Consider the following 25,340-nt stretch of genomic DNA (forward strand, 5'->3'; position numbering starts at 1 on the left):
AAAAACAATTAGGTTACACATCAGGTTAGAAACTTGGCTAATTTGCGAAAGCTAATATACCGAGACCAATTAAAAAAAACTGGGCGACTTTATTCTTTCGTTTGACTTTATCTTTACGGTGTGAGATAAGTCAAGTTCTCGCCTGTTTTGCAAAAGATTGTGAAATTCTTGAATAAAAATTTAAGAAAAAACCGCAAAATTTTTTCTCTCGAAATAATTTGAAAAGCCGTGAAATATTTTAAAAAGCTTTATCCTCGTCAAATGCGAAAATTCTTCCCCTAAAACATACAGAGTTTTTTTTTTCAAGCGAAAATTCAGAATACAATAACATAGTTTTCAAACATGCAAACAATATACTCATAAAGTATTGGTCTGTTGTCAAAATACTGATTTAAAACATCTGATTTTCCTTTTTGACAGACTTACTCTGTCATATACTCTTTTTCTTATCTAAGTAAAGAACGAAAAAAAAACATATCAAACGAATCAAGTTCTCAATGATGCATTGTATGTTTCGTTAATAATTGATTCAAAATTAAATGAACTTCAGTTCAAAAACCATAAAGTTTTGTTGTAACTTAGTAATGAATTTGGACTATTTTTAGGGGAACTTTGATTGAAGAAATTTAAAAAATCTTTTTAGGATATAAATTCTATATGGTGGAATCAGCATTTTTTAAGTTAAAACATTATTTTTTATTCCTAAGTGCCTGGAATTTCCCCATCTATCAATTTGAATCCCTACAAAATAATATAAATTCTGCAAACCACCAAATTAACTACACGACAAAATCAATATACTTATTCTTAGGTGCCAAATAAACGGGGGGGGGGGGGGTTCGAATAAACGGAGGGGGTTGGGAATTATACTTCTGAAAACCCAAAAATAAGGTAAATATAGGCTAAAATTAGGCTTTTTGGAACAAAATAAGGGGACTTCTTTTTGCCAACTAAAAAAATATTCTTAAAAATTAATAGCCGGGGGGTCCTAATAAGGTCCGGGGGAGTTGGAAAATTTTCGAAAAATTAACTAGCGGGGGGGGGGCGTTTATTTGGCACCTAAGAGTAAGGTACACGTTTCTTTTCATAAGAACATCCAAAATTTTTGAAGCCTTCGGATGTTCTCAACTTTTTAAGTTTTAAACCTATAAATATTCCTAACATGTTCTTATTTTCACCATTCTGTGGGTATTTTTGTGCATTTTTCTAAGAAAACAGGTATTTTAGAGCCGACAAAGTCTTAAAATGTTCTTAACTTGTTCTTAACATTTTGACCATCGAAGCCTTATGGGGGGCTTTTCACTTTTACGGTACGACGGTATTGGGCCTTTTTTCCCCACTGTAATCGGTATTACCAAAAAAACGACGGGATTACGGTATTTCATTTTCTACCGGTATCGGTATTTAGGTAATTAGACTTCTTTTATCGACGGTATTACGGTATTTGACCCAAATTTTTGTCGGTATGACAGTATTTAAGACCCCTGAAAACCCCCCTTATGTTCTTATATAGTTTGTTCTTATAAAAAAACGTGTATTAGAATTCTAGCTCCTTACGTTGTTACCAAGTAGGAGTAGGAGGCCTTTAGAGTTATTGAAATATTTATTTTGTAATTCAAGTGGACTCAATAGACCTTATCGGAGTTTTTGATTTTTCTAAAAAAACGATGCATTGTGGGATTGTTTCGAGTGTATTACAATAGAAATCTCTTAGGAATTCCTCAAGGGAATTCTATTGTAATACACTCGAAACAATCCCACAATGCATCACTTTTTTAGAAAAATCGAAAACTTCGATAAGGTCTATTTCGTATTGTATTCTAAACGTTGCGTCAAGCTTACTCTCAAACTATAAATTTGAGCAGCAGATTTGTTTGACTTGAGGGTCAAATCTTACAACCCAAGGTAAAAATGTATAGTAAATAAATTTTTTCAAGTACGTCAATAAAAGATTTTTAGGCTCAAAAGTTGTCAAAAGATAAGCACATCCAGGTTCAGCTAAAATTAAGACATTTTAATAACAAAAAAACTGTGTAATTAAAAATCATCTTGCGAAAACAAAAACATTATAGCTTAATACTGTAGAAAACACAAAGAAGGTCAAATGAAAATGACATACAAGCGCTATATAGGAAGATTGTCTTGCATTGATGCTTCACAAACAAAGATAAATCTTTGATCACAATTTTGGAGAGCCCACAAGCTTCCACCAGCATCGAATGAAACACATTCCTTTCTACCATTACCAGATCTCGACTTTTGAAGATTATTATAATAAACAACAGGGCTTCCATCACTCCATTGCCATTCGGTTTCAAAAGATAAACCTTAAATGTAAAATTTTGAAAAATAATCAAGTCGATGATTAAGTCTACCCTCTGTAATTCGAACCACGAATTTTTCTGTAATTCGAACTAAAAATTGGCCCTTTAAGGGCTCTGACCATAGTTAATTTCTCATATTTGCCATGTACAAAGTATAAATTTCTGCCTGATGTAGACAAGAAAACTATGGCATGTTATACATTTTCTGTTAGGCTAACTATTCCTGAATCTAAATTAAATGTATTTAAATTTAAAAAGCCCAATGAAAAAATTTGATAAAGAAGAAAATGAAGATTTTTGCAATAGAGCGTATTTCAACTTTGAAGACCTTATTTTCGGCGAAGAAAAAACATTTTGAATTTTTTTTGGAAAATTTTTGCAAAAGCTTCTTTATCTCAAATTCTTGAAAATACCGGTTTTTGACCAATTTTACATCCCAATCTTTTGTAGAAAAACAGTGTTATAATTTTTGATACATCAATTTAGAAAGTATTTCCGAAAAAATTCAAATAGTTCAATTCTTTGCAGACAATTTAAAAGAAAAACGTTAATTACCCATTAAAACTTAGCAATTTTTGCAAAAGAGGGTAATATAACATTCTATTAACATCTTTGTTAAGTTCATAACATCATTTTTGTAATTAAATTCTTAATAACTCTTGATAGAATAAATTTCCAAACAACTTGTAAAGACAATTTTTTGCTATAAGTGTCAAGGAATCCAAAACAAATGTTTTATTTCAAATCCCTCAGCAAATTTTTTGGCTATGGTCAGAGCCCTTAAGCTGACCAGTGTGGTATAAAACACTTTCCGTAATTTTATCTAATTTGTAGAAGTTATGGTTCCTTACAGATGGAACATATCTGCTATGCTATAAGAAAATATCTGAGCGAATTGCTGCGTAAATTCTATTTCCAACGTATGGAACCCACGGTACATGGACACGCCTCTAGGGCGGTTTCTACAATAGTCCTACCCTCTGATTACAATATGGTTGATGAAATACATACCTATCCAGACATTTGGCTTACCACCATAAGTATTGTAGACGTTATCCTTCTCTGCACTATTTGATATGCTTGCAAGATGTCCACCTCTGCTTTGGCAAAATAGCTCTGCGTTGTTCCATGTATTTCTAACAGTGATGTCAGCATAACAACGGGTTTGATTTCTTTTTCCAACCATTTTTGCATGCTGTTTTAACGAAAAAGAAAGCATGAAATGAAATCGTAAATCATTTTCGACACAGTAGTAACCTAATATACTCATGCAGTAGTGTAGATAAGCACAAAGCAAATTTATCCCCGGAATCGGAAATTTCAGGGTTATCCTGTCTACGCTACTGTGAAGCACTTACTAGTTAAATTTGAAGTATAGATATAATATCGAAATAAATCAAAGACATCAAATGTATCGAATTCAGAAGAGGAGAGGGTTAGTCAACCTATAAATAAGTGCCCTCCTGTATGCGTCTTCTGAAAGAGCAGTTTGAGCTGTCACACCACGTCATTTCAATTTTTATCTCGTTGATGCCAGTGTACATATCGTTTATAAGCAACCAGATTGCTAAGGCTCGATACTGAATTTAGCCAAACTTATTTCACTATCTCATAAAGTAAAAGCTTTTAGGATGATCTAAGCCCAGAAAATAAGCTAGAATGCTAAGCAACCCCAGCCATCAGCCGAAAATTAGAGTTGCTTATAAAAAAATGTGTTTCAACCTAAGGCTATATACTCTCTCACGTTTATCGCTTCGTAGTACGGCAATGAATTTTGAAATTAGCCGTAGATACTGGGTCTATGTATCCTATATTTAAAAAAATTCTAAGTCGTCTCAGGTTGAGTGTCAACTACTACAGCTCGCTTACTGCAAATGCAACTGGTTGTTTCCTTTTTCCGAGCACGACACTTTTTCATTGGAGATTCATTTTGGCAGATTCTATTTCTTGTTTTTTTTCGACTTTCACAATTACATGACCAGCTGCTCCATGCACCCAACTCTATAACAGATAATTTTTATATCAATTAACACAGTTTCCTGGATTTTTTTCTAATTTTTTGAACTACCCTGGGTTTTACCTCCTCAACACAGGATAACCACCCTATGGATTGTTTCCCTCTGAAAAACTGGACCACCCTGGATTTTTACACTCAAAAAACCGGACCACCCTGGATTTTTTATTTTCCAGAGGTACAGACTATTTTTGAGATCTCAAAAACTTCTGGCGTTGGACATCATTTTAAGCATTGGTATGTCTGGTTTTCCTAGATTCACTAATATTCAATTTCTTTTCGCAGTCTGATTTGTGAGAATTTTATAGAAACTCAATCACAATATTCAAGAACTTTGAGTCTTACAATATTTTAGATATCAATCAAACTTACCGACATAGTGAACTAAGACAGCGACTTCAAGTGTTTCTTCTGCATTGGAAATCGAGCATACGTAGGCCCCCTTCTCTTTGACACTTGCAATCACAGTAATCGTGTTATTGTCTGCCGAACGATCTACCTTATAGTCCACTGCAGCTCCTGCCTTTGTGATTTTCCCGTCCATTTTGACAGCATTTCCAAGAGCAGAACAACTGATGTTGGCAATCTCACTAGGATATATGTTGATGCTTGAGACAGATGTTTTTTGCATTTCAAAAGCTTTTACTTTGAGTTGTAACGTGCTTTTATCTTTGCCTAGAAGAAAATAGATGACGCCAAAGGCGAATTTAGAACGCCATGATGACGTCCCTTATAACGACCCTGAATGTGTGTCTTGATTCAACATGATAAAATATAGTGTGGTCTCTTTAACAGAAAACAGAATACACCCAAACGGCCTTATAATGTTTTAATTCGATATAGACACCAACTTCTTTTTCAAGAAGATCTTTACAGCCTTGTACAGAGTCCAGTTATACTATTATGTTGAGAATCTTGCTCGATTTAGTGTTATGTAATTGGCAAACCATCTTAATCTTTCCAGTGCGAAATAATTTGAAAACTTTAGCTTTTTTTTTAATTCAAGAAATTATAATTAGCATAAAAGCTTGTAGCTTGAGAATTAGACATTGGTTTTAATACCATTAGAAAGATATTTTCATATTCTTTCAGAATAGCCTATGCCCTTTAAAATCAAGTGGTCAAGAGCTATAGCCTTAAGTATGGGGACTCATTTTGAACTTAAATAAACGACACTCGGGTTTGGAAGATTAAGAGAAATTATACCATCCCAGCTGGCACACAACATTGAACGTTAGATAAACGTTGAAACAACGTTGTGTGCCAGCTGGGATAATTGACCTACCTAAGAAATTCTCAGCCTCACAAACATAAAACCCTTCATCAGAAAATTGAAGATTTCCAATCGTCAAAGTGTTCGCTTGAACTTCAAAACGTCCTGCAGGCATCGACCAAAATATACGTTTCCATGTGATTTTGGCTGGTGGATTTGAACGAACTTCACAAGGAGGGAATCTAAAGTTGATCCCCTGCGGTGCAAAGACCAAAGTCTTTTGGTTTTGAATAACTGGTTTAGCTGGTAAGAGAAAGATAAATGTAAATGAAAATGGCTCTATAGTATAGGGACGGGGTTTATGGTTGGCGGAGGAGCAGAATCGACCCTTTCTTTCGGAGGGAGTGGCGGAATTTGGCGAAAATTTAGACGGAATTACGGAAATTGGGTTCTCCGGAGACGGAAAATTAGACAAGTTTAGTGCGGAAAAATGGAATTTTGCAAAAAGTTTTGCGGAATTTTGGAATTGGCAAAGAATATTTAAAATTCGCGGAATTTTTGACAAAAATCTTGAATTTCAAAGGAATTTTCGGTGGCGGAATTTCGGTTCATTTTTAGACAGTTTGTCGGAAATTGGGGAAAAAATTGGCGGAATTGCGGAATCGGGTACCCCTTGAAACCCCCCCCCCCCTCAGTATATTGGTCATTAACCACATAGGCAAATGTAGTGGTTCACTTGGCAAGTAAACAAATCTTCACGCTGGTCAACCTATGTCATTTGAGGAGAATTGGGAAGTTAGTTCAAAGTACTGATAGGGCGCTCCGTGAATGAATCTATAGTTACGAAAATGAGCCTCAGAACTTGCTACAACTCGACCAAATAGAATAGATATTTTCTTGACTATCCTAACTAAGTTTTAAGGCATCCAAAATCTCTCTTATGTGATAGTTCCATTACAGTAAAACTTCAAATTAACCACTAAAAAAACACTAAAAGACGGCCCAGTATGTAAAAAGTGGACACTACTTTACCTCTTTAATAGTGTCTGCAAATTAGAGGTTGGACTGTAGCTCAGCTTTAGCATGGCATTCGCGCAGGAAGAGAGAATAGGAAGTAAAATAATACAAGAGACTTACACAACACGGTAAGGTTCCCAGAATGTGAAGCTTCACCAAGGATACTTCTAGCTGAACATTTGACAGGACCTTGGTCAGACCAACTTGTATTGTAGACGACCAACTGAGTCTTGATTTCGGATTTTTCCTTGTTGAGAACAGAAGATATTTCAAAATCTTTTGCAGAACTCTCCCAAGAGACTTCTGGTATTGGGTTTCCGTAAAAAACACACTCGAAAGTCTTTGATTTAGTGATATTAACTAATCCATGATTCAAGGAATTTGAAACAAGTTTTGGTGACTCTAGACCTGGTCCTCGAGGTCCCTGAGGTCCCGGAGGTCCTGGTGGTCCCTAAAAATGAATGGTAATGTTTTCATAATCAAAATCAAAATTCTTGGGAGATAATAATGAACAGATTTGTTTCCTATTAAATAAATGTCCAGTACATCTTTCTGCTATGACCCGAAATGAAATTTCTCGATTATATAAATAGACTGGCACGCATTCGGGCTGAAACGATGTCTCACGGGAGGTAAGTGAGCGTCGGGGTTAGGTAAGCGTAGAGAGAAAACTTGTAAATGGATCGGGCTGAAAGATTTAATCAGCACCCACTCACAACTATCTTTTACCCGTCCCACTACGCAGCACACTTACCTACCCCCAAAAGACTGATTTTCTTCAATTATGGCCGAGACATTTTAGTGTATTCTAACGTTTTTCAGAATTTAAAGTTTGGGCGAGAACTGCTATTTTAGCACTTCCACTTTCTTTTATTGAATATTTCGAGTTAAGAGGGAATCGGTGGCTTCTAGGCTATATTTCAAGCCTTATTCGAGCAAATTTGAGCTTTTAAATCCTGAGATCCTAAGGTCCTCTTGATCCTAAGGTCCTCCTAAGTCTTAAGTCTCGTGTTAAAACTCATAGTTAATACTCTACTTTCCAGCTGCACTTAAAAATCATTTGTGGTTTTTAAAATTTCGCCAGGATAACCCCTTTGTCTCAAATATTTTTTATCCATGATTGTAGATTAGATTTTAAGTTCCATACACACACTGACTGAGGAGATGAGAATCAATTTATTAAAATGGAACTTACTGGAGGGCCTCGAAGAAATTTCCTATTTTTCTCAGATTCCAGGCCAGATTTACTGTGTTCTGTTTTGATGATGTAATCTTTTTCCTGGAATTCTGCTGAAAGAAAAATACTCGTTTTTTTATACAAGAACTATATAAGAACATAAGGCTTTGATGGCTAAAATGTTAAGAACATTATAAGGCTTCGCGGACTCTAGAACACTGAATTTTTTAGGAGAAGGGGCAAAAATACTCAAAAAATGGCGAAAATAAGAACATATTAAGAACATCCCAAGGCTTCAAAAATTTTGGAGGCTCTTATAAAAAACGAGTCGATTTTGATCCCTGCTTGAAAATTTATTCAACAGTTGACATAGCAAGCGCCTTTTCATCTCCGAGAGAGGAAAAGATCATTTAAAATCATTTAAATCGTGGTTATATCAAGCTAACCAAATGTTTTTTCATTGCTGAAATAAGGTTTTCAAAGTTGAAATACTCTTCGTATAAGTCTTCATTTTCTTCTTAACATCAAATCTTTTCATTGCAATTTTTAATTTTCAGACTTGAGGATAGTTGGCCTAACAGAAAAAGTATACCACGCCAAAGTTTTGTTGGCTTCATCAGGCAGAACTTCGCGTTTCACACGTGCCAAATATGAAAAATTCAATATGCTCAGAGATTTTTCACGGGTTACGAATTGGCTGTCTGTTTTGATTCAGTGAAATGTGAACTAAAAATATATCACGTAAACAAGCTCACTGATTGGGTATGTGTTCTTAAACGAACAGTTTTCAGCCAATCAGATCCTGTTTTCATGGTATATTTCGTGAATACTAATTACACTAAATAAAGCAAACAATTTATTCGAGACTCGAGTACTTTTTAAAAACGGACTTTCGAAAACAGTGGCTTCCTCAAAAAAGGTTGACGAAGAAAGAATCAACCGTGGATAATAATAATTGCTTACCCTTCGATCGACAATTCTCCACAAAATCTTTACAAAGTCGTTCAGTCGGAACAAATTTTGCCAACGATCGAATAATCTCGTCTTGGTATGTTTCGTTCGATATCCTCCGAATTAATTTCGTAAACTTCTCTCTATTGAAAATGAAACGCCAAATATCTTCTTCCTCATTTTCCTCTAGGTCTCTGCGGTACCGTTGTTTTCCATCCTCTATCGAATAAAATGAGTAGATTATTCAGTAAAATGTATAGAAGGATCACTTATTTCCCATTGGTTTACACAAAATACCAAATTGAAAATCAAATCCATGTCAAATTTCGAGAAATATACCGCGTAAAAGGAAATAAAAATCTTAAGGCATCATTCTTGCTTGAGAAAGGTTGAAGTTTCTCTCTCGCTTTTCAGGTTTTAAACTCATCATGAGCTATTCTAAGCCAATCAACGTACACCCTCATAACATACCATTCGATATCTCACTTGAATCTTGTAAACGGTTTTCCCGTAATTCTTGAACTTGTAGGAAATTGTAAAGCGAAAGTAAACCAAAACAAAAAACGAAAAGCCAAGAAAGCTTTTCCATGTTATCCAAAAATCTTCAAAATATAAAGAATGTACAAAGTCTGTCTTCAATATCTATCAATAAAGAAGTAGCTGCGCTCCTTCGTGTTTTGTATCTTTTTGGAATCGTATGAAATCGTAAATCGTACAAAAGTAATAACTCCCTCTGAAGTAAAAGAGGAAAATTTATAAGCGTAATGTATTTTGTTTTGGCGAGTTTGGAATATACAAAAATGACATTTTTCAAGTGCCCCAAAGTCTCAAATTGCTACTACGTGCGTCAATACAATGTATACAGTATGAAGGTTAAGGGTTTTATTTTTACATAAGTGTTCCCGTTCCATACCAGACACATATTTCATATCAGGACACTATCAGTGGACACTATTGTTATATTATGCTGATATAAACCAAATAATTGTTTTTCTTTTCCTCTTTCTGACTAATCTTGCTCCACATCCATATCAATATGAAAAGCTTGTGAATTAAAATTGATGAGTAAGCAAATGTTATCACTCTTAAAACACAAGAAAAAACATAACCCGAAGATCAGCATCCTTCTTAGTTTTTAAATAAAAAACAACAAGAAAGTGTTTTAAATGTGGAATATTTCGATGACTTCTATCTCATCATGGTTGACAATGATGAGATAGAAGTCATCGAAATATTCCAAATTATTAAAACACTTTCTTGTTGTTTTTTATTTAAAAACTAAGAAGGATGCTGATCTTCGGGTTATGTTTTTTCTTGTATTTTTTGAAATTGTCTGGTACTGTTGGATATCACTCTTATTTAACAAAATCTTTAATCATAGTCAATCAATATTCTACATATACTGTTTTCAATTATCCCCACGCAACTTTAGAAAAATTTCAGACAATTAGATTCTAACAACCCTATCTCACAGCCCCAGTGTGAATTTCGAATGGGAATGAAATCAAAGTCAATCTCCAAACGGGGCTGATACTGACGGGACCCCCCCCCCCAAGGATGAAATTGGTGTTTCTAGTGGGGCTGGGGCCCAAGCAGGTCATTGATACAGAGGTGTATTCTATCTTCCAGAGAAAATAAAAGTTTTGTATACAAAACCCAGCTTAAAACATATCTTTGTGAAGCAAAAATTTCAAAGTGTTTAATCAAACTCTTTTAAGTCTTAAATATTTCAACCTTCAAAAAGTTAAAATGTTGCAAGAAGTTTTTAGAATTTAGTAAATATTAATAGAATTATTAAGAAAGATTTTGATTGATTTGTAACAAAAGGTTAAAGGGATAATCAGATGGTCTGAGATATTTTGCCTGCAGATAGCTTCTAGGATTTTAGGAAAAACCTCTAAATTTTTCGGTGTATTTATTTTCTTAACTCAAGTTATGCCAATTTGAAATCTCGAAAAATGGGACTTTTCAGGGACTTTTCACACTTTTTTCTATTGTTTTCAAGCAAAAGTTCAAAATTTCAAAGTGGTATAACTTTAGTTAGGAAAATAAGTACACCGAAAAATTTAGAAATTTTTCCTAAAATCCTAGAAGCTATCTATAGGCAAAATATCTCAAACCATCTGATTATCCCTTTAAGGAAAAATGAAAGACAAGATAGTTTTGTAACCAACAGAAAAAATGCCTTTGTGGAGCAAAAATGTCAAAGTGTTTGATCAAACTGTTTTCAAAGTTTAAGTGTCATAAAATTATTTAACCCTAAAAATGACTAAATTTTCATGTCACTTCATTTCCCATTCAGGAGTTTCGGATCTTCGGGGCTTTGAGGTCAACGGTTCAACCGTTTCATGAGGGGGAATTAACGAGGATGGGATAACATAAAAAAGTGTGGTAAATTGATACTGGCGTCCAGACGCCCCAAGACGTGTTGGTCGCCCTTATGTTACTCTGAAGTCAATTGTTGAAGAGGAAACTGGTTTTGCCGGTAAAGATTTGTTGACAGTCATGTCAGATCGAAAAATCGGAAGGAAGACTTTGTTAATGCTTCACCTCACGGATGAATCAAGGCAAGGCAAGTGGACATTATGTGGTTAAATTTTTTTAATCAGATAAATGCTTCATGTATATAGTTAGTGAATAAGTGCAAAGTGGTTTGCGCAAAAAAAGTGCACACTAATTCATAAGATATTCCTATTGAATTTAGACGAATCCTTTCAAGGCTTCCTTTTTTGAGGTATTGCTTCTAGACGATAAAACATATCTATCTATATCTATCTATCTCTATCGATCAAGCAATATATTCAATATAACGTCATGTAATAGTCTTTCGATAAGTAGTATTATAAAACAAATTTTTCAGTATTTATGTCAAAGCACAGTTGGTTGCTTTCAGCACATCCTTCTTCGTACTGATGCGATAAAAACCAGAAAATCAGCTTTCTTATAACATGGGCCCGCCAACAGCGGTTTGCGTGAATACGTGAATGGGTTTTTTCATTCTCGTAAATGCGTGAATTACAAAACTTTTGCGTGAATGCGTGTATTTGGAATAAAGCAATTGCGTAATTGCGTGAATTGAAGGTCCGCAGGGGGCCATAATATGACTTGATTTATATTTTTTTAGATATAAACAAAGGAAAAGTAATTCGAAATGTTGATCGATCGAGAGGTTGAAACATGTAATATGATAGTGTAGAATCTAGCCATTGCAACATTACAAAGTTATTCTAATTAAGTTTGATAATTAAGAAAATCCATTTACTTTCATTCTCTTTGTAAACAAACTTGTCTGTATCCATATCAAAACGATATGAACCTTTACCAGAGCTTTTCGGTTGTAATACATCATTTGTTTTACTCATGATGAAAACTCTTGGCGATCCCTCTTTGAATATTGAATCAACATTATCTTCAGAGATGGGCTTGTAAAGATATAATTGACTGAAACTGAATCCGGTCACAAATGAAAAAGTATCACTTTTAACTTCCATATTATAATCACCACATGCATAATTGAAGGATTTCAAGTTAGGTGGGAATCGGATTGTCATATCAGATTGTATACGCTCGTTATTCTTCAAATACACTGAAATGTAAAGAAAGTTTGTTCCAAACTCGTAAAATTTGTCATCCTCGTTAAAAAAAAATATCCTGCATGAGAAAGGAATTGGTTGGTTTTCTTGCACAACTTCATTTTGTTTCAAATGAACAATTTCACTGCTTGTGGAATCATTTTCACCAATTCCTTGAGCTTCAGATGACTTTGACAGCATTTCGACTTCTTGTGTCAATGAAACAATCTTTTCGTGTTGGTTTGAAATAATTTCTTCTAAAATTTTTTGCTTCCCTTCAGAGAATTCAACTCTTTTCTTCATTACAGTGTAATCTTGCATTAGTAGTGTTAAATGGTACTGCATTTCTTCCTTGTTGTGATCTTCTCTGTTTCCCCGGAGAAACTGAAAATAAACAAGTGATACTTTTATAGACTACCTTTTGCATTTACACTATATAATTGATCTACGTGAGCGGACCTTAACTCTTCGAACTCGATCAAAATAGTCGTTTGTTTTTAAAAAAAGTTTAAACACCAAATTCATGAACGAACGAACGAACGAACGAACGAACGAACGAACGAACGAACGAACGAACGAACGAACGAACGAACGAACGAACGAACGAACGAACGAACGAACGAACGAACGAACGAACGAACGAACGAACGAACGAACGAACGAACGAACGAACGAACGAACGAACGAACGAACGAACGAACGAACGAACGAACGAACGAACGAACGAACGAACGAACGAACGAAACGAACGAACGAACGAACGAAAACGATAGAATTGGGTCTGAGTACTTATCAATTCAGACTAATGCCTTCAAAATTACTTCGAACATCATTGCTCGTTTGAATATTGCATGGGATAACCTTAACTGCTTTCTTTTAGAAATATTTAATGCTCAGGACTAATCACCATGTAATTATTTGGATACAAGGCATCTGATGTTCGTGACGTAATTTATGAAAAGTTCTATCAAGCCGGAACTCTCGGTCTAAAAAATCAACCTACTTTTGTTCGACAACCAACAGTGTATAACTTGCACTTGATTTCTTGAAACAGACAATCATCTCGAATATGTTTATCCATCTAAAAAGAGTGATAAAGTTGCACAGCTATCAAAATACATGTCAAGTGGAGTTGCCTCACAAAACTTGAGCAAAAAAATCAAAGTGAAAAAGTTAGAGCAGGTCCTATTTTTGGCATTTTCAAAGAAGGATGACGTCATCAGATAGCAATGACGTAATCAATAATGCCAAAATTTTCACAAAGATGCCAATTTATATTTGGTGCACACTTGCAAAATTTCAAGCCAATTGGATAAATTCAATAGAGCAACTGAAAGTGCGAAAACAGTCAGATCATGCCCTGATTTAATCCTTATTTTTTTTTTTTTTTTTTTTTTTTTTTTTTCGTTTCTCTTTGATCACCAAAAATATGGTATAATAGTATACCGTATACTTATGTATACCGTGAATAGCACAGGTCAAAATCATATATTGACGCTGTGCCGACGAATCGAGATTCTATTCAGCGCGCAATCAAGACAAAAGTAACCATGACGACCATCCAAGATCTTGGATGAAGTTCAAAGTTGATATTTCACATCAATGCTTTGTAAAAAGAGTCAATGATAGAGAATCATAACATAAAGTCTGTCTATTATTTCGATTCAATTTAAGTGACATTTCCATAATTAAAAGTTTAGTAATTACTGTTATACATTTCATATCAGGACAGTGTCTGCCTATTGTTATATTATGCTGATATAAGCAAAAAAATGTTTTCTTTCCTCTTTCTGACCAATCTTGCTCCACATCCGTTTTTATCCAATGTTAAAAAGCTTGTGATTTAAGATTGATGAGTAAGCAAACGATATCACTCTTTTTTTTAAACAAAACCTTTAAACTTGGTATTGTCATTCACGTAAAATAATTGCTTTCTTGAGATTTCCCTGGCAATATTTATCTTTCGTTGCCAGTTTCTGGGCTACCCTTTTTATCAGGGACCTCATCTTTGGAGAAGCAGTTATCGAGGCTTTCCTTAAAAACTCAAGATAAATAAGTGCTATAAACTTAAAAATTCTGGTCAGTAGTAGATATGAATTAACGGCCACTAGTTTGATTGGTATTTTACAAACCAAAAAAAGAAACTGGCTAGGGTTAAGGTATTATGCACTAAAATATTTACCAATTCTTTGTCGCTCCTCTCAAATGACTTGTCACATCCTGTGTTGGTACATTTGACTGGAAATGACCCACACGTCTTTACGTGGTCCTGAGGGAAAATCAAACATTCGATTGTTTTTTAAATATATTTACGTCCAAAGACATATGTTACTAGTTTAGGTATAAACTTCTTTTTTTTTAATGATTTTTGTTGGCGAGCAAAAATCATAAAAAAAGAAATAAGTTTATATCTAAACTAATATGTTACAGCCTTTCATTGGGAAATTCTTTAGTACCTTTTAAAGCTCTTTAAAACCTTATAAGACGATTGGCTAAATGGGCTCTTTTATGGCAAGTTCAAACCAATAAAAGAATACATGCTGCCAGAGCTAACAATTTTTCGAGATCCTTTCGAGGTTCACAAAATATGGATATTTCCTAAAAGCCTAAAAGCTCGGTTCTATTTTTGAAACTAAAATCATTTTTGTTTTTTTTTCGGTTTTGGCCTGGCCTGTATAGCCACGTGTTCAATAACAAAACCTTATGGGCAGAAACTTTCCTATTAAGTTTTGCACTGTTTGCTAAACTTTTGCGTGTTTTATGAGATTTTGTTACCAAAAAAGGTAAATTTTAAATGAATTCGCCAAAGTTCTATCTGTGCAACTTTTCTTTCTTTCTGCCCGCGAAAGTTTCTGCCCTTAAAGTACCCATACATACAAACAAGTAAATACCTCAAGCTCAATCTCCTTTATCCATGACGAGTTGCAATACTTGCAGCCAACATTACGATATTTACAAATCAGTTTGTGCGTTTCCATTTCTTTTTTGATACATTTTAAACCACATCCAAGTTGACAGGTTACTGTTACATACAGGCAGACCTTTTCATGACCCTAAAAGGTGGTAATTGATGAAGCCTTACCCTGCTGGCACACAACATTGTTTCAACGTTTATCTAACGTTTACAGCGTCCATATAACGTTAGATGAATGTTGAAACAACGTTGTGTGCCAGCTGGGTAGTTAGATTACTTAGCTTTGAAAGAATCTATTACTTAAAATGTGACCGAATTCAAAACATATTTTCTGAAATATGCAAACTAAAAGGTTAGATTTCGTAAGTAACTTGCTCGAATAAGTATGCAAGTATTTGACGGCTTTGAAATTAACACACAAAAAAAATTAACAAGATTAGTTTTTCCGTTCAAAAACCTTGCAGTAGTCATCGATCATGCCAACCCAGTCACAACCACCCTCTTTTTGCTGGCAATAAACTTTGATCGTGTCTCTGATCAGTCTATCCAAAACTCCAACTGGATGTGCCTAAGTGAAAGTAGATAGGTTTTTAGATTTAAACTTTCACCGATATTTGACTTCTTACAGCGAGAATACACCCCCTTCTCACAGACCCATTGGGACCCCTTTCCACTGGAAAAATTGGCCAGATTATCGTCCCCAGTGGTAAATTATACCCCAATTTTTGTTCTCACTGTCACTGAAAAAAATCAAATAAGCCAATCTTCACTGCAAAATATTGTGCTATTTTTCTCATTTCCACAGAATTTTCTGACTTGGAAACAAAAGAATTGAAATCCCCGGCCATAAAAAATATTGGAATATCAACCCCCATCGAGTTTCAGTCCGTTATTTTTTATCTCCGCAGGCTGAAAGAAATCCTACCGGGTCTGTGAGGTGTGAAAGCAAACGGGAAAATTTTCCTGTGAAACCTCTACAAATCTCAAGATTTAAAATTCAATTATATAGTTATCAATCAGAGAGTTTTTTTAATTCTTTGAGGATAGAGAAAGATTTTAATTATTTGCCCTGAAAACTATTAAGTTACTTACAGAACCTTTCACGTACACAGCCTTGCAGATGGAGCACGACGATTCCCTGAAAACAAAAGAAGGTTTTTAACTAATTCTAAATACAGTAAATACAGTAATAAAAGGCTTTTAAGCATATTAACCCTTCCAACATTCATCTTATTGTTTTACTAGGGGAAGCATCTTGGGGGGGGGGCTCGGTGACAAAATTTATTGCATTGTGTCACCTTACACAAAAATTTGCTAAGCGGAGGTGTTTCTTCGAATCTGATTCGCATATCTTATAGCAAAAACGATTTTGAGGCAAAACATACTCATTATGAAAGGTTTTTTCCCAGTTGACCAAACAGATTTTACAAAAGGCATGTTTACATCTCAACTCCACAGCATCTCGAAACAAAAGCGTACATATGGGACAAGTCAAGCCAGGACCAATATCACTTTCGAGTAGATCGAAATCATAGCCTTCAGTCGGGCCTTCAGTATTGTATGTATTGTATGTATTGTATGTATTGTATGCATTTGAAGTATATCTTCCTGCCATTGTTCTTTCAAAATGTAAAACTTTATCCAAATAAATTCAGACTTAATTTAAACCATCTTTAACTTAGATATTTGGATATTCCATAACTCCATAACCTAGACTGTTTATCTCTATGGTAGATACGAAAAACACTAATGAATCATCTTAAACGATTTTACTCAGAGCGTTTTTGATATAATCTTTCATTAGTAGCGTGTTCTCAATAAACTCTTTAAACAAATTAATGACTTTTCTTTTACGCATGCGTAATCAATCAATTGTTGGTATTATATATCATTAAATAGATAATTCATATTAGCTTAATAAGTATTATTATCCATATAGCGGTCATTAAGTAAGCCATTAAAGATTCGAACGGCGGGCGGTATTGAAGGGTTCTATGACTCAAATAGTCATACCCGCGCTGAGAAAAATAAGGCGTCGCGCTTCAGAGGGCTGAAATATCATTAACCGTCGGAACTTTATTGAAGTCGTTGCATTGAAGCGGTGAGACTAAACCGACGTCAGAAAAAAACACTTTTTGGTCATTTGCGGCCCGCTCGCAAGGGTACTCAAAACTTGTTGAAGACATTGCATTGAAGCAAAAAGACTTGGCTGACGCTAGAAAAAAACGTTGTTTGAATGTCCGATATGGATAATAATAGTAATAGCGTTAAGTTTTCGTTCGTTGTTGTCATTAATTCTGCCCTTTCAGTTTGATTATTAGCCCTCTTGTGCCATTTGCGCCCTCCGCTTCGCGTCGGGCCCAAATGACACTCTCGGGCTAATAATCAAACTGCGCGGGCAGAAAATAACAACAACGACCTCAAACTGAACGCTATATAGAATTAAAAAAACGCAGATAAAATGGTAATGAGAGAGAGATTACAACAAATGGTAATGCGGTAAATTTTGTCTCTCAATTTGGGGCTATTCCAGAAATGGTCTGTACCCCTTTGTTCTATGTTGAGGAGGTGTATCCTTTTAATATATTAAAATTATGCCGGTAAAATATGAATTTTCTGTAATGAAATATGATATAAACTTAAACGTGTTAAGAGCTCTGTGATAATAAATGCATGAATGCAGATACTGTTCTGATTAAGTTTAAATTTAGACACACTGCATGTTGCTCAAAAATACCTTCTCCAGAAGATGATGGTTTATTAAATTTGTGTAAATCATGGATATTTTTAACTTTTTTGAGAAAATCATCCTAAAATATTCTTACAGCATTCTTAGGGTAGGATCCTAATTAAGACTAGATTTAACATTTAGTATATACGCCTCAAGCATAAAATGGCATTTTTGTGAAAGGAGCAAGCCTTACTTGGGGGTAATTGACAATTTTTAGCTTTTTAACGGTAGGGTTGACTTTGATTTCGAGATCGACCATGAAGAATTCTGCTAGTACGGGGCCAAGTTGGGAACATATTGCCAATCCATATGACTGTTTACATGAGATTCTCAAACGAATGGAAAAATGTACATTTAAGAATTGAGAGCATCCAAATTTTTTTAGGCCTTCGGGTGTTCTTAACTTTTTGAGTTTTAAGCCTAAAAATATTCTTAGTATGTTTTTATTTTCGACATTTTGTGAGTATTTTTATTTATTTTCCTTAAAAATCGGGTGTTTTTGAGTCGACAAAGCCTTATAAAATGTTCTTAAATTGTTCCTGATATTTTCGATATTCAAGATATTTTTCTTTACGTCTAAAATTTCACAATACGCCTTCATTTTCAATGAAACTTTAACAGTTTTATCAGGCAAAGCATAAAATTTGATGCCTGTTCAAGTCAATATGCACTCTTTTGAAGCCTGCTCAATAATATTAACGTTTTAAGGTTCTTGTCATGAACACCTTTTCAGATTTCAGATATAGGTAGTGGTGAAAAAACTATATGAATCAAAGCTATAAGTCGTTTACAAAAAGATACGTACTAACTCAACCTAAATTTGACATGTAATACGTAACTAAATCATAAAATAGCATTTTTGTGAAAGTTTTGAGCCTTAATGATGGGCAGTTGGCAATTTACAGTTAGAAATGCTCTAAAAATGGCATGTTAAGTTCTGTTGCTAAAGTCCATAATGGTGGTATTCTTGGCATATTCCTAGATTTTCAACCAATTTTGTTCATGAATATTACTCCAATTTGATGAACCTGAGTTTAAAGCACAAGTTTTTTTCATAAGAACATCCAAAAATTTGCAGTTTTAAGCCTGAAAATATCCTTAAGATGTTCTTCATTTCACCATGTGAGTATTATTATGCAATTTCCTGAGAAACATTTTTAAGTCCATAAAGTTTTCTTAACTTGTTTATAGTATTTTGGTCATCGAGGTCTTATGTTCTTTTATAGTTTGTTCTTATAAAAAAACAGAGATGTAAATAAGTTTGTAGATTTTGATTGCAAATTTGAAATTGCAAAGGCAGAAAATCGGTATTAATAAATTTCAAACTCTTCTGGATAAGTTTGATGTGTTCCACGTGACCGATTGACCTGTAATGATTATATAACTTTAAAAGAAAATCTGTAGTATAAACTTCAGTGTAAGATAGTTCTAACGAGACGACTCCTAGACCACTAAATACGGAACCGCGCATCTTTTGTGGGGGAAGCCAGTCATCATCAACAAAAGAAAATCGAAAAAGCTTTTTACGAACTTACAGAATTTTTAACGTGGTATGTTTTGCAAGTTGGACAAGATGCTCTCCTGAACAAAACGAAAAGTAAATTTGCATTATTAATTTCGCATAGCGAAAGTATTACGATAGTCTTTCTATGTGTGTGTGTGTGTGTGGCGAGAAAAATTTTGGGGCGCAAATTATGGCGTGGGCGTTTGGCTGCGGGCGTACTACGGCCAATGTTCTAAAAGTGGACTCACTCACAAAGATAAAAAACAGCGCTTTTGCCAATAATTAAAATACGCTAGTGCAAGAAGTGTAACCAAGCCTTTGTAAACATTTATCTTCATCATGAGAATTTTTTAATGGCTGCTTGATTGCACGTATGATTTTGAAACTTGACCTGTATAAATTTTTATCATGTTTTCTGGTCTTTCGTAGAGTATTTAGAGGTTTATTATTCGTTTACTACTAAGTATTTTATGTTTGTGTAGTTAGTGAATGCACCAATAAATTGATAATGCTCAGTAAGTAGTACAAAAAGAGTTAATTTTACACACAACAACAACAACACTCACACATAAAACCCACTAAAACCCTCTTCTTTACGAAAGTACTAAGTATACTTCTTTATATAAGTTTGATGACAGTTTTTTATCTGATGAAGTTTGATTGTTTGATTGGTGTTCGATGAGTTTGGTTTAGGTAAAGGTTCCAGCTTTTCCTCCACGATGCCAGGCGATGATCAACCGAACCCTATCAAACCAATTTTGGTTTGGTAATTGAATCATTTCATCGAACGAAATCGAACAATAGGTGTTCGATTATCGAACCTAATCTAACAGTAATCGAACTTTGCCGGAAAATCTTCAGTTCGATGTTTGATTAAAGTTTGATTACTTACATTGCAGTTCGATTAAGTTCAATCAGTGTTTTTGTAGCTCAAATGATTCCAGTTATTGCTAGCGCAACAGCTCAATCAAACACATCGTACATCAATCAAACTAACTGGAATTTCTTGGTTCGATGACGGTTGGATTTGTTTCGGTAATCAAACAGTTCGATTGACATCGCTTGACCGATGGGATGATAGATATTGGCCTGCTCTTTGAGCTTTAGCGTGGGTGTCTACTAATAAGCCAACAGAGTGTGAAAAAAAAAATGGGCAACCAAGGTAATAAATCAAACTAATTGAGCTTAAATCAAACTTCATCAATCTTGATACCTCTTTTGCTAATCAGAATTTTCATTTTGAATCATTAAAAACTCCAGTGGTACCGTTGATTTGTATGAGATTCCCATTTCCGCACTAAGATTCTTGATACTTTTCTGGAATCTCTCCTCTATATATATTTTTTACGGGATAACCAGCAAGAGATTGGGGAAGGTTTGTTTTAATGGGATGCAGTTAGAGCATAAAGGATTCTTTGTTGTGATTTTCTAGAAGGGCCATTAATCAATTACGTATAATATTGATTCTTTTACTGTTTTTAGCACTTACTACTTTCACTGGTGTGTAAACATTTATTTTATGATTTTGAAAGATTTACCGTCAACCTAGAAATAATTAATCTTAAAGGTCTATTAAAGCATCAGAAAATAATTGAAAATTGAAAATAATTGCATCACTTTTAGTGAGGTTTAGTCAATTAGTATGTGGTGGGAAAATTTGAGTGACAGGTGGTTAATAAATCCCAAATCCCCATATTCTATCTCATAATCTATCCATATCTGTATCCTTAAGTTAATATATTTTTATATGGATTTTTGTGTTGAAATTTGGGAAAATTTTAATCTCAAGGAGTATTATTTCTTTAACCTTTCCAGCGCGCAACTTTTTAAATTTTCACGCTGTCAGCGCGCAACATTTTTTCAGAAAATAGACATGTTCAGTTATTTGATCATAACTCAAGAACTAGGAATCTTTAGAAAAAAAGTAAGGTATCCCTGAAAAGCTACTTAAATTCTACAACTTTTAGACCAAGTACCAATCCAAATAAAATATTCCAACAAAAATGGTAGCATCACGTAAACCACAGTTTTTTTTTCACGTTTTGCGGTAATGTCACTTTTTTTGCATTTTTCACTTCTAGAGCAAAAAAAAGTGGGGGGAAGTTAATTAAAAAATCTGTCCTTGGCTATTTATCAATCTATACATCATTTTGAAGTAATATACCGAAAATCAGCATCCAGAAAAATCTGTATGTGTCACACCAGCCTCCCAAATATCGGTCACTTTTGCCAAAAATCACGATTTTCGGCTAAAAAAATCCAATATATACAATTTTGAAGTATTTTGATGATAATGTGTTTCCAGAAGCAGCTACAACATCAAAAATGGTGTAAAAGTATTCCCCAACTATCTAAACAACACTTTCAGTCAGTATTCTTAGCTCCTGAAGCTTTTGAAGGGTATCGGCTACCGTGAAACTAGATGGCATAGTTGGCGGCAGTTGCAAAGTTTCCAAAAACCGTAAGCCTTTTGAGGCAAACTCATTGCTATCAAATCTGGTCTCTTTTGCCCATAAGGAATGCTAAATGTCATCATAATAATTCCATGTGGCTGTTATGTGGTTCCTGCCATCATTTTGATCCATATAAGCTGTAATCAGGACATCGTTATGAGCCAAGAATTTCGGGGATCGATCGACCGTTGCTGGTGGAGCGGAAGAAGTAGTGCAATTCAACATAAATCCAGGCTTTTCAATTCTTTGGTGCTCCTTTGAAATAAATGAGGTGTAGAAAACACTTTTGCATTGAATTTGTCCACTTTCCATGCTCCAACCTGAATAAAAAGTAAAAAGTACTGTAAGTTTGGGTCGACTCCGATGGTTTGTCGAGAAAAGTGGTCAAAATGACAAATAAATGGAATTTTTATGCTAAAAACAAACACAACAAAATATAAGATATACTTACTGGATGTTTTGCCATTATAAAAACAATGTTTCCATGAAGAAAAGTGGCCTAAACCAGTCAAAAAATCCAAGAACTTTAGCAGTAAGTTTGAAAAACCCATTTCTTGGTCGCCATCTTGATTCAGTGTTTTTCTCTACCTTTTCTCCGAAATCTGCTGCCTCACCACGTGATCAAAACATTACATCACCATATATCAAAAGAAAGCTTAGAATCTCTACTTTCCGTTTCTCTTTACTTCTACGGCTAGCAAAGAAGCCAATGGGAGAAATATAGCTTAGAAGATCACTATGTCAAAAAAACGACTATACTCGTCTGCCGGAACGTATGCTCGACGACTATACTCGTCCGCCGGGCTGAAAAGGTTAAAGCTTACAGTTAGCTAGATTTTACCCTGCCATTTTCTAGTTCAGAAGCTTGAGCTCGACTACTCAACTGCTTTTTGCTTTGAATGGCCTCTTCCAGAAAATGCCTATATGGGGGGGGGGGGGGTGGGGTGGAGAATATAGTGGTCCAGGGGGGGGGGTGGGGGTTAGTGAAAAATCTACAAAATTTGCCTTGTCCGGTGGGTGGGTAAACTTGCTCTGTTTGGGGTAATTTTGCTCTGTTTTAGGGTAGTTTTGATTGTCCATGGAGTCAACTGATGCTTGTCAGAGGGTTAGACCTGCTGCTGTACGGGGGGTTAGACCTGCTGTCTGTGGGTCAAAAGTCACAGGGTAAATTTCAAAAAAATGTTATATCCTCCAAACCCCCCCCCCCCCTACAATATTCTGCAATATTCAAATTTTTTCTGGAAAAGCCCAATAATTTTGATGGTGGTGCGCCATCATTCGAATACCAGAAAGTGAAGATATATAGAGGAGTATACAACAGATTTTTCTGACTACTGTAGCTGTTTTCTCAATTTTAGAAAATTCTTTTGTTTATAGAAAGAAGTTGATATAAATTTTGCACAAGTGAAAGAATTAAGTCTTATCACAAACAAATGACTTGTTATCAAAGCACAAAATGAAGTTTCTGGCATCAAAGAATAGAAAGTTCTTTTTTTTTCTTCATTTTCAAAAAATTTTTAAAATTATTTTTCTCAAGTATATTGCAGTTCTCTGATTTATTCTGAAACCAATTAAAAGATCTTTTTTACGCTTATAAAAAGGAATTTTTTAGTCGCATTTTTTAGGAATTTTTGTTTTTAATGTATTGAGTTTTTTCATAAGAAAACAGGGTATCTACGACCTTTGTGTACAATACAATGTGTATATTTTGTGTAACGCTTCATTCAAAATCCATAATGCTGCAGGAGTCACGTTTCACGCGTCTTCGTCGTTGATGTTCAAATATTATGCGAAATTTTCGACTTTAAGTCGTCTTGTTTGTATTTATCATAGTAAAATCACTCAATTCTACTTATACAGTGGAGTCTTCATAACTCAAACCTCTATTAATTGAATGTCTCCTTAACTCGAACTAGTTTTTGAGTCCCTTCAGTTTACAATTCCTTATATCTCTATAATTCGAGTAAAGTTGTGTTACTTCCCCGTGCGTGTTTGAGTTCAGCTATATAGACTTGACTGAATTTCTCCCATTGGTTTCAATGTAAGCATTTCTTCGAATAAATCCTCGCATAAATATCCGTATATCTTTCTTCACAGAAAAACTGGGTTAATTTGTAATCAATACTCTCAGGTGCTTAATAAACGCCGCCACCACTTGTTAATTTTTTTGAAAATAATTTCACCTGTAAAAAGAAGAGTCCCTTAATCTGCTCTAAATAGCCAGGTTTTAGTCTATGGTTACCTTATTTTGGGGGCTATGTAGAGGTACAATTCCCAACTCCCCGGAAATTAGGCCCCCCCCCGTTTATTAAAATTTGAAGATTTTTCCAACCCCCCCCCTCGTTTATTAGGCACCTGAGAGTATTCTCTTATTCTAGGCTCAATACAACAACAAAAATCGCGAAATAATGACAACATCGGTACCGTTGGCTTTGCAGGTATTTTCCCAGTTAACCAAACATATTTACATATTTCACAAAACGCATATTGGCATGGCAACTTCACAGCATAAGTTTTAAGGACATTGACTAAGGTAAAGTAAAATGCTCATCTTTTCGTTTGATATCTTTTGAATTGAATTCTTCACATCCAAGATGATTATAAAAAGGTTAGTGGTTAGCATACCAAATCTAAATCAAAATAACAGCAAAGTCTACCAGATAACTGACGATGGATCAGGCTGGAGAAACGATACTTAGTAAGTACTACCCAAGGAAGATATTTTGCAATATGATTTTGGTTGTTTGAAACTTTTCGAGATGTGACAAGAAAATAATGATAAATTCTTACTTACTTCTCATCAAGGTTTCTTCCCACTTTGTAGACAAAATGCACGAGAACAGCATAATGCTATACATCTTTTAACCAAGTGCATAAAGATAAAAGAAACAGTGTATTTCTTCTTAATCAATACTTTAAGTTTCTTGCTTACGCATTCATCAGTTGATTAGAAATCAACAAATATGTACAAATGTTCCAGAACTTCCCCATATTCTGTTTTATATCAACCAGAATCAACAGCGACCATTTCTGCCGTTTCAGAGCCAAAGGAGGTAAGTTACAAATTTTCAAAAAATCTTTTTTTTCAAAAATCATGGTTTTTTGACCTGCTCTATCAGATGGTGTTACTAATTTTCATTGAAAATGCCTATTTCAGACATGCCAAAAGAGGTATGTTACAAAAATTCATAAATTTCACATTTTAAATGATGAAAAAATGTTTTGAAAGTGAAAAATTGGAGGTAAGTTACAAAATCTGTTTAAATAAAAAGCTGTAAGTAACAAAGATTTTCTAAAATTTTGCTTAAAAAGATGTAAGTAACACATTTTTGAACAAAAAATGAATTAATCAAAATACTTCCAATAAGATCTGAATAGATTTTATGGAAATCAATTCTTTGCTAGATTCTTTATATTTAGTGTAAAAATTGGTACTGAATGGTCAAAATTGATCCTGCTGGCACGTTTTT

The 25,340-nt window shown here is 34.5% G+C and overlaps 1 protein-coding gene and 2 long non-coding RNA genes across 4 annotated transcripts; all 3 read right to left on the minus strand.

Moving 5' to 3' along the window:
• Positions 1-2,032: 2,032 nt before the first annotated feature.
• On the minus strand, positions 2,033-9,486 carry LOC136812875 (neural cell adhesion molecule 1-like). 2 transcript variants are annotated; one of them, XM_067069402.1, is made up of 9 exons: positions 9,168-9,486; positions 8,709-8,915; positions 7,764-7,855; positions 6,689-7,019; positions 5,624-5,854; positions 4,711-5,013; positions 4,194-4,325; positions 3,336-3,519; positions 2,033-2,327 (listed from the first exon to the last, which is right to left on the minus strand). In XM_067069402.1, exons 1-8 carry the CDS (start codon positions 9,283-9,285, stop codon positions 3,473-3,475), a joined length of 1,461 nt encoding a protein of 486 aa, XP_066925503.1. In that variant the 5' UTR covers positions 9,286-9,486; the 3' UTR covers positions 2,033-2,327; positions 3,336-3,472. The 2 variants fall into 2 exon arrangements, with proteins under 2 accessions (XP_066925503.1, XP_066925502.1); XM_067069401.1 differs by having other exon boundaries at positions 7,764-7,858.
• Positions 9,487-12,337: 2,851 nt separating this feature from the next.
• On the minus strand, positions 12,338-14,533 carry LOC136812856 (uncharacterized). The gene is made up of 3 exons (XR_010847404.1): positions 14,451-14,533; positions 13,272-13,349; positions 12,338-12,652 (listed from the first exon to the last, which is right to left on the minus strand). It is a non-coding gene; the product is annotated as an uncharacterized lncRNA (long non-coding RNA).
• Positions 14,534-15,279: 746 nt separating this feature from the next.
• On the minus strand, positions 15,280-19,496 carry LOC136812857 (uncharacterized). The gene is made up of 4 exons (XR_010847405.1): positions 19,449-19,496; positions 16,275-16,320; positions 15,640-15,750; positions 15,280-15,321 (listed from the first exon to the last, which is right to left on the minus strand). It is a non-coding gene; the product is annotated as an uncharacterized lncRNA (long non-coding RNA).
• Between the last annotated feature and the right edge of the window lie 5,844 nt (positions 19,497-25,340).

Source organism: Clytia hemisphaerica, unplaced genomic scaffold (assembly GCF_902728285.1).
Source record: "Clytia hemisphaerica strain Z4C2 unplaced genomic scaffold, Clytia hemisphaerica genome assembly, whole genome shotgun sequence".
NCBI lineage: Eukaryota > Metazoa > Cnidaria > Hydrozoa > Leptothecata > Clytiidae > Clytia > Clytia hemisphaerica.